This window comes from Montipora capricornis, chromosome 2 (assembly GCF_036669925.1).
Source record: "Montipora capricornis isolate CH-2021 chromosome 2, ASM3666992v2, whole genome shotgun sequence".
Classification (NCBI taxonomy): Eukaryota; Metazoa; Cnidaria; class Anthozoa; order Scleractinia; family Acroporidae; genus Montipora; species Montipora capricornis.
This window is the reverse complement of record NC_090884.1, coordinates 35,021,826-35,031,825: the sequence shown is the minus strand read 5'-3', so window position 1 is coordinate 35,031,825 and position 10,000 is coordinate 35,021,826. Positions and strand designations below refer to the sequence as shown.

At 40.4% G+C, this 10,000-nt stretch overlaps 1 protein-coding gene across 1 annotated transcript in view; it reads right to left on the bottom strand.

Moving 5' to 3' along the window:
- Positions 1 to 6,601: 6,601 nt before the first annotated feature.
- LOC138019777 (sorting nexin-2-like) overlaps positions 6,602 to 10,000 on the bottom strand; it is a 19,823-nt gene continuing 16,424 nt past the window's right edge. The window contains exons 13-15 of the mRNA XM_068866666.1: positions 9,389 to 9,469; positions 8,002 to 8,073; positions 6,602 to 7,482 (exon numbers count right to left, since the gene is read on the bottom strand). Of these exons, the coding sequence (XP_068722767.1) occupies positions 7,432 to 7,482; positions 8,002 to 8,073; positions 9,389 to 9,469 (204 nt within the window). The 3' untranslated portion in view covers positions 6,602 to 7,431. The remainder of the gene's footprint in view (positions 7,483 to 8,001; positions 8,074 to 9,388; positions 9,470 to 10,000) is intronic.

Genomic DNA, 10,000 nt, shown 5'->3' with positions numbered 1-10,000 from the left:
TTCTACCATCCTTTCTTTCTATCGGTGAAGTTTCAAGTCAAGGGGTTGGGAAAATCTGCAACGTTGAAGACATGAACGTATTGGAGGTTATGTTCTTGCCAGTCCATATGCCACTGCAGCACCACTGGAGGATCGCAATATTTTCAGTAACCGAGCAGACGGTGTTTTTTGACGATGGATATAGCTGGATATCATTGTCCTGTTTCAGAAGATCTTGAAAGTAGAACAACTCGTATTCTTTCCATCGTTTTCGAAAACACCAGTCTGCTTAAATTTCAAGAATGTATATGGAACGCAATTTAGCGATTCAAATTTCCAATGCCTGAACAACCTGAACCTGTTTCAGGTAGCTGTGGTGTGGCTGTCATATGTGCGGGTAGGGACATTTGCAATTGTCATGGAGACTCCTTCACTTGGACCTATCAAGACGCGCCACAACTACGTGCTCAACTAATGACTGACATAGTTAGCCTCGCCTGAGCTGGCATTTCGATGGCGACGCTTAAGACCAATAAATCTCTCCATTAATTTTATGATTCTTCTCATGTCAAAATTACAATTACAAAACGCCGCAACTCGGAACATACCACTACTACAAAGTAGTACAAATAATACACTCTATATTTCTGCCAGGAACCTGACTATGTTCTTCTCGTCATGCCATGGATATTCAACGATGAATTGTGCCTTTCTGGCATTTGATTTCAGCTGTACCGTCGTTTCTGCATTCAACACAACGATGAAGTGTGGCTTTCCGGCATTTGATTTCTTCTACAACGTTATTTATGCATTCAACATCAACGATGAACTGTGCCTTCCTGGCATTTGATTTCTTCTGCACCGTTGTTTATGCATTCAACATCAACGATAAACTGTGCCTTTCTGGCATTTGATTTCTTCTCCACCGTTATTTATGCATCCAACATCAACGATGAACTGTGCCTTTCTGGCATTTGACTCCAGCTGCACCATTATTTATGCATTCAACATCAATGATGAACTGTGCCCTTCTGGCATTTGATTTTTTCTGCACTGTCACTTATGCATTCAACATCAACGATGAATTATCTGTGCATTTGATTTCTGTTGCACCGTTATTTACGCCACATTGAACGTCAACGATAAGCTGTGCCTTTTTGCCATTTGATTGCCGTTTTTTATTCGTTTAACATCAAAGATAAACGCACCCTACGAGCAGAGCCTGTCTAAAACTCCCAAGAGGGCGAGCAAGAGAGCCTCTGCAAAAATCGTGCCAAGTCTTTTCAGTCGCCGCAGCCCAAGTGTCTGGGTTAGTCACTCCGGTCAAACCGGTTTAGGCAGCTTGCTCATCATATTTTTGACAAGGCGAAGGTCAAAATCGAGGAGTGCGATCGAGACTCGACCTTGGTTTGAAACTGTCTCCAAGTAACGGCTTGCGCATACTCAATAAAGGCTTTACGCGATTTCTTCAATAAACACTGATTAGTTTATAATTTTTTTTTATCTGCATGCCATGCAATTTATTCATTCCTTATCCTCCCTACAGTGTAAGGCCGCCTGAGTGACAAGGTCATATCAAGAGAAAATAAGGTCATGTTTTATCTCAATCATATAGACAATTTTTTTGAAGACACTTCCTCACTTGGCTTTTTTCGTCGTCAAAGCTGGCGACAATCATACATGGCCTGTTTTTGTTCCAATATCCAGTGTACGCTTTTAGGACAGTTCATTTGGCGCCAAATGTAGGCATGTAGAGGGTCGGATATGAGACTAGTTATAGCCAACTCGACGCTACGCGCCTCGTTGGCTATTTGCCACCTCATATCCAACGTGCGCTAATGGGATAATTGTTAAATAACCGTAGTATCGCCTTATTTCCAATTTCAAGATGCATTAATTTTAGGTAGCTTCATTGCTGTAATAATCTTTAATAGTTGGTGATCGTCTAGAAAATTCCAACCCCATATTTCAATTTTTAGAGGTAACTATTTTGCGTAGTTTATTGATCGTGCGAAAGATAAAGAAGAATTATAAAGAAAGAGTGACTCGGGGCAACTTACATCATTCCACTTCCACTGATTTTTCAAAAAGCAAATGTTTGGAAAATTAACTTTTCTGGGCTGAATGGAAAGAAGGAAAGGCAATTATTATAAGGAGAAGACAAATTGTGTTTGAAATCAAATTAATAAAGGGGTAGTTTCTAAAGAAACTGCGGTGCTGCGTCGGTGGGGAAGTAGTACACAAAGTTTGGTTTTATCAGCGGAGTTGATAATGTAAATTGACCACCGTAAAGGGATTCTAAAAGCTGACGTTTGGAATGTTGGCCCTTCGTCACTTTAGATACTGGAGTAAAACTTCTGTCCATCTCACTTGTCAAGAAAGGTTTGCAAAGAACACAACATAGTCTACAACACAGATACAGGGGACCACAGCAGAAACATTGCTTTCACTTCATCCCCTGTTCTATCTGAAAAGTTTTCCTTACACAGAAAAATTAATTATGAGCACCAGATATTATTTGAGGAAAAAAATGTCATTTCGAACACGAGTTCCTGCTCAAAACCTCTCCCGAGTGGGGCTTAGTTCACTTGATAGGCTAACTTACTCACTTACCCCAAGAATAAACAAAGGGTGTATTCGATTGAGAAACTTGGGGGTGCGTTCGATTGGAACACAAAATCCTAAAAGTGATTTATTTGCGGATTTTATTAATTAATTGTGCTTTGGATTTTGTGTTCAATTGCAATGCTGAAAGATCCGAGTCTTAAGTTCTACATGCAGATTTTCGTAGCGAACGCATCCGCAAAGTACAAGCGAGACAGAAAATATCAGTTTGTCGTTTTTGCCCCATTCGTGGGATTTGGTCTGCAATGCTTGGCCTACATAGGGCACCCATAATATTGCTTTCACAAAAAGATTAATCATGAACACAACAATTTCTTGGACCATGCAATCAAGTTCTCCCCATTTCAACAGGGTGTAATAGGAATTAATGGCAGCGCCAAGCACTTCAGCAAAAAGGTTGGTTCAAAATATTTAGCTCTTATTAGTTAGCAATTATTGAATGAGGCTGAGTAGGATATGAAGAATTCTGCAGGTCGAGGAGGGTGTTATCCACCAAGGCCCGAAGGCCGAGGTGGATAACATCCTCCGAGATCTGCGTCATTTTGACGTCATCGGTTCAATAATCTGCGGCGGGCTGCACTTTTGACGTCATTGATTCAATATGACGAAATTTCTTTCCAAATTTGGTGAACAGCAGCTGGTTATGGTGGATTATGCGTGTGGTTTTAACCAATCAGAAACGGGGAAATATTTTGAATGAATAATAATACCCTTTACCCTTCACCCTTACCCTTGGAAAAGCACTGCCGCGAGCAGCCTTGTCTAGACTCTGATCGACAGCGGCACATTAGCCAATGACAGTTCAAGATTACAAGCGATAGGCCTTTTTCGATGTATTAAAATTCAGCTTGAAAGAGGGGTTTAGAGGACAATATAATAAACCATGCGTAGACGTAATTGCAACTCGTTTTTATTGTATAGCGTTAATGAGTAATCGCTTATCTATACACAGATAATATGAAAATCACTAAATTAATCAATCAACTGTCACTGTACAAACAAAACGAAAGAATCTCAAGTTCCATATGTATTTTGAACGTGTCCTTTATACGCACGTAAACGTTTTCTGCAGACAAGGACAAAGGGAAGTGGATGATGTGTAAATTTCTTTTTACATTCATTATATTATATTCGGTGTCGTCACCAGGCTCCTAACAAACATTACTGGAGGTAAATTTGAAAATGGCGGAAAAGACTGCAATTATGACCTCGAACTCCATTTCTCAAACTCAAGTAATCTGACGGAGGTATTTGAAAAGGAGAAAATTACACCTCGTGTAGTTCCACCGTTACCTGTCAGGGAAATGAAGCGGCTGTGTGTAAATACTATGGAGTTATATCTCCGGCAAAATTCAACATCAGAATTTAACATCCAAGTTTTAGATTTGCCTTGATTTTCACATTCGACATCGAACATTGAATCTTGACTTCGAGGTTTTGAATAATAATTGACATCGAAGTGGAAAATTCGGCATTTCACATTCGACTTTCTAGTTCAAGACAAAGATAGCGGACTTCACGAATTTGACGAATCCTTCGAATCACTCAGCTCCTAGGATATTTTCTGGGAATCGGGCGCCCATCATTTAAAATAAGAGGGGACCATTTATCTTTGCGTATGCAGCTTGCGGAGTCTTTCGAAGCGGCTAGATTTCCAGCTCATGGTTGACACCTACAAGCCAGATATTATAAATGCTAGTGAGACCCATATCGATAATTCGATTCTCTCATCGGAAATCCTTGGTGGAAATTATACGATTTTTCGAAAAGACCGAAATCTTAATGGTGGGGTTGTAATAACAGCTGTTTCAAACAAATTGATAGCGAGCCACGAAAGTAACCCGGACTCAAAATGCGAGGCAATTTAGACGAAAGTACACGTTATGGGAAATAAACCACTCTACATCGGATCCCTTTGAAGAGCACCAGACTGTGCTGTTGAACTTCAGGTGTCCTCGGGTACGATGAATGTGGACACTTGCTAAACCCTAGCCTCGCCCACGGTACAGAGGTTAATGTTACGGCAGTTTTTCTTGACCTTGCGTGACATTGAGTTCGCAACGGACGGGGACAATTTAGGTTTAAGGCCCGGATGAACATGGATGCTTTCGTTTGTAGTTACAATATTTTTTGCGCTCTGTCGAAAGAGCGTATATTACGGTTTGCGGGTTTACGGACATTGAGACATCACGGATAAGGTTTCAATGTTTCTAAGGACATAAAAGTAAGTTTATCGCAGCAAGTGTCGTTTTGTTTTCTTTGCGATTTCATGATTTAGTGTGCGTCTCGTAATTCCAGTTTTAATTTGTATTTTAGTTTTCCGTTACCGCTTCACCTGTTACTTGGAATTACGTTGTTTTACGGCTATACGCATGGTTAAAGTTAAGTCCAGGGAGACCGGAAAATGCGCGTGAACGGAGTCTGTGTAATGCAATGGAATAAATGCTTATTAATTATCGTCCAGTGAGTTTTGCAGTAAGCTATTTAGCGGTGGTGTTACGGATTTCCTGTACTTACAGTTAATACCAAGCCGCTTGATATTGTAAACGAGCACTCCATGTTTCAGCGCGTTTAAACAACCTACACGCAAAGGGAACATTCTTGATTTAGTATTCACAACCAACCAGAACCTAGTAAAGAACGTCCAGGTAGTTGGGGGTACGAGTGATCACGGTGCAGGTGTTGTGGATATTACTCTGAAACTGTCCATTAACAGAAAACAACTGAGGACAGTTTTCTTGTCCCTTTTTGAAAAAAAGGGCGACATAGCATCGGCTAGAAATGACTTGTGCCCTGTGAAATCATGGAACACATCATCTTCCACGAAATCATGACCAACCTTGAATTAAATCTAGTGTTAGGTAAATACCAACTGGCTTTCGAAAAAAATTGTCATGTGAAACTCAGATAATCTCCACAGAAGAAGAAATAGCTCGCTCCCTTGATAAAGGTGAGCAAACTGACTTAATAATCATGGATTTTTCAAAAACTTTCGATTCGGTTCCGAACCAGCGCCTCTTGATGAAACTGTTACTATGGCATAAGTTGTGCCCTTAACACCTGGCTAACAACACAATGGCTTACATGTCGAAGCCAGTCAGTCGTCGTTCAGGGGTACACCTCCCCGAAAGTTCCAGTTCTATCATGGGTCCCCCAAAGAACAGTCCTCGATCCCCTCTTGTTTCTCTTATATATTAATGACCTAGGAGAAAATTGTACCTTAAGGATATATTTCTTCGCCGATGATACTCTCATTTACCGCACTACCATGATGCCGGCAAACTGCAGCTGATCTAACAGCACTTCAAGAATGGGCCCAGGAATGGCAAATGAAATTTAACCCCAGTAAGTGCCACGCCCTAAGAATATCGAGGAAGCGGAATCCCTTTGACTCTAACTAGATCCTTACGGGAAAAGTGTTGGATCGGGACCATCAACGAAGGTCGTTCCGAATATTCCGGTCCGACCAAACCGAACCGAAATGAACCGTTCGATTTGACTTGGACCCGAAATTTTTTGGCTTTACGCTGAGTAAGCGATTACTCTCTCATCAGGGTCTTTTGTTTTGCCGCTAAACATGGCCAGTTTGTTGTTATCTGTGCTCGAGGGGGTCTTGGACTCGTGTGTTCTAGCAGTATCTTTGCCTCTATCTCGCTTGAAAATTTCTCGATAGTGCCTCCGCCCATCAAACATAACGCCGGGTTTCCCTGGGGTAACTACGCGTAAATCACTGCAAAATTTAATACGGTGAACCCAATGACGGTTACATGGTTCCCTTTGGAGGCGGTCAACAGGCCCCACTAGTAAGACCCTAACGTTTTTCTCCATCTGACAAAATAGTTGTTCCCATTTTCAGGTAGCAACCTCGTTCATTGACGAACGCGCCGTTCTTCCGGTAGGTTTTGTGGAACCAGAAAATACCGTTGTTTGCCGGTGGTTGTTCAAAAACCATAGAAGCATCATGAAGTTAGTTGAGGCATGTGTGACTGAGTAATTGTTTCTTCTTGGAATTGTTTGTTTTTTAATCATTTTTATCCCATCATTGTTTGTAACTAAATTTTCCATGTAATAGTCTTCTCAAAGAAGCATGCATGTTTCATTTACCCTAAATGCTTAGATTCAATGTTTTAATTACAAAGAAGTTTGAAAGTGCCCAGCAACAACCTCGTTCCCAGGCACCAAGAGAAGGAAAAGGTTACGTCCGGCAAATGTGGATAGATACACAGAACAACAGGACCTAATTCACTGGTTCTTGACACGTTACGTCAACAACATTAAACAGAAGTACGTTTAAAGCGGATTTAAGCGGATTTAAGCCGAGTCTCACAATAAGTGCAAACCGAGAAATAAAGCAATCAAAAATAACCGCCTGTAATTTTTTTTAAGATTCGCCCTACGGACTCATGCAATTTTACTGGTCTTTGACAAAAAATACTCGTGCTTATTTATTTCAATGCACTCGTAATAATGAAATTACCTATACTAAACGTTTGGCGCCAAGCCTTCCTTTGAAAAAGAGTCAAAAAGGCACTCACAACTAGGCCATTACATGCCAAATGCTCAAAACGCGAGGGAAAATGCCCGTCAACATTTCGCACTTGCTTTGGTTTAAACTCTCATTGGAGAAAACAAGGAGTGATACGTTTAAGCTGGTCACGACGATTATCAATAGTAATCGATGCATATCCGCTCTTAATACAATTTCAATCAAGACTGTATTTACTGCAAATGAATACACAAACTCATTTGACCGGAATACTTGTGTACAGCCACTACAGTTTTCGTTAGTAGAAAATTATTATTTGGTTACTAAAATAAATCTAATGCCTATGCAATTGCTTTAGCTTCAGGTAGGAATCCTTCCCAGAACTTGATTAACTGTTGAAAAAAAAAAAAAACACGCGAAGTTAAGTTCTCGCAATCTGCTGAATGGCGAGGGCAGTTTAGAAACGTTCTTTATCAAAAAAAAAAGCTGCATGTAAATATTCTACAGAAATACAGAGTATGTTGTCACCTGGTGAGATGCCTTCAACGTTCGTAGTTTTGTTTTAAGCCTCATCTGAAGTATTTTTATATAGTGTTCTGTTGACACTCTGTTTTGCTTCAAGGAAACACTTTGTAAGGATCTCCGACAAAAAACTTATTCTACTCCGATAAGTGAAAAATGACCTTATTTAGTCTTTCCAGTAAACAAGCAATGTATCAAGTTTGAATTAAATTGAAATAATAAGACATCCATCAGATCACATCTGCATTAAGTTGTTTGTTTTGGACGATTTAGCAGTTCTACAGATATCGCAAATGTCAACGAGTCATTTACTTGCTGCTTTTTGTGATAAATTTAAGTGTGTCTGACCCTTTTGCTAGAAAACCCAACCCTCTAAAAAAATAACGAACCTGTTGCTGACTTTCCATCATGGCTTCCAAATACTTGATCATTCCTTCCCGGAAATCTTTTACTCGGCTTTTCTGTTAAGTAGAAAAAAAAAGGGGTTTTTCTGTTGAGTTGAAGATCACTCGACGGTAAGGAACTTTATTTAACTGTCTAATCGTTCTGGCGCTGGAGCACTAATTGGGTACACTGTAAACTGAAATAAACAAATTAACTCAAATCAAATCATGTTGTTTTTTGGGGAGAGGGGAAAACCGGAGTACCGAGAGAAAAACCCGGAATCGAACCCGGGCCACATTGGTGGGAGGCGAGTGCTCTCACCACTGCGCCATCCCTACACCCCCGATCTAGGGTCGTTGTAGGGCCTCGTTGTAGGGCCATTAACAAAAACGAAACCAATCATAACGCGGGATGCGTACATACTTATTTAATATAATCCTAGACGTCTTGAGGCTATACAGGATACTATACAGGATACTAAAATACGTAAATTAAATTATTTACAGCATATGAATATTTACATTGCGTTGCAATATTGTCTTATGGTTGGAAAAGCATTCGCTTGGAAGGCAGTAACAGACTCAGCTTTAACAGCAGCCATTGAGAGACCATTCCAGACGGGGATGGCATTACAGGGGAAAAAACGAGAACTTATATGCATTAGTGCGGGCAAAGATGTGTCTGAACTTATGAGGGTGGTTGGAGTAATTGCTTCTGTGAGCTAAGGTGACAGATGCTGCAAATGTTAAGTGAGTCTGATTGTGCAAGGCTTTATACATCATGGTAGTGGCACTTAGATACCGACGCACTTCGAGAGTGTCCCAGCCAAGCGAATACTGCAGTTACACTGGAAAACTGTGAATAATCGGAGAAGACAAATCTTATAGCGCAACCTTGGACAGACTCCAATGCTTTTATGTGTTGTTCTTCAAACGGATTTTCCAAGCAGCTGATGCGTATTCTACATGGGGTCTTACGAGAGAGTTGTAAGCTTGAGTCTTCACATATTGGCTGCTTCCAGAAAAACTCCTACGTAGTAGAGTCAGTATCTTCTTGTCTTGTGTTTAATGAATATTACATGGGAGTCCCATTCTAGGTTATCTTGTATAACAACAACCAAGGTATTTATGACACGAAATTGATTCAGGTGGGCTATTACAAAGCTTGCAACTAGCTGGAGACTTGGTATTTGACATTATATTACATTTAGTTAAATTAAAATTAATTTAACCCGCGCGCTGTCTCAATGATTGATTGCAAACAAAACAAAATCGTTTACTAGAGAAGCACTTTATGAAGTTTGAAGGCCTCGGAAACGGTTCCCATGTTAATTCAAGGCACGAACGAACCGTGTCCACGGAAACAGTAAGATATCTCATTCTCTATCCTTACCTCAAACCTTGAAATTTCCTTCTGAATCATTTTGGAAATCTTCCCGAAGTCTTCTTCACCTTTCTCGACTTTATGTTCCCACTAGGAAAACATCAAACAGAAAAATAAAATATATATTTCACCCCATTCACAGTCGTCTGGCGTTAGACAGAGTAAAATCTATTAAATGTCACTCTCAGGGGTCAATGGGTTGAGAATACTAGGAAAAAGGAGATCAGTTAAACTTCACACCATGGTAAAGAATCACTTGCTCAAATTTCTGAATTGCTCCAGTTAAGTGAGAGGAACACTTTTATCTTTCGTCTACAATTCGCACTTCAAATGTACATTTCTTTCATTTATCAGCCCTTTCACGGGAACACATGAGCCCAACAAAGTGACCTGCTCCCAACTGTGTCGCTTCATACGACGAAAACCACCGATCTGTGGAGTTGGACCGAATTATTGAGTGACTGCCCTGCCCACTTCAGTTAAACATTTTGATGAAATTCATTTCCCACGATGTGAGCAGTAGGAAGCCTTCGCCGTCAAGGTGTACAAGAACTACCACAACAATGGAAAGATGAGAAAGATGAGTCCCGGGGGGAAATGAATAAAATTGTTCTTGTCCAG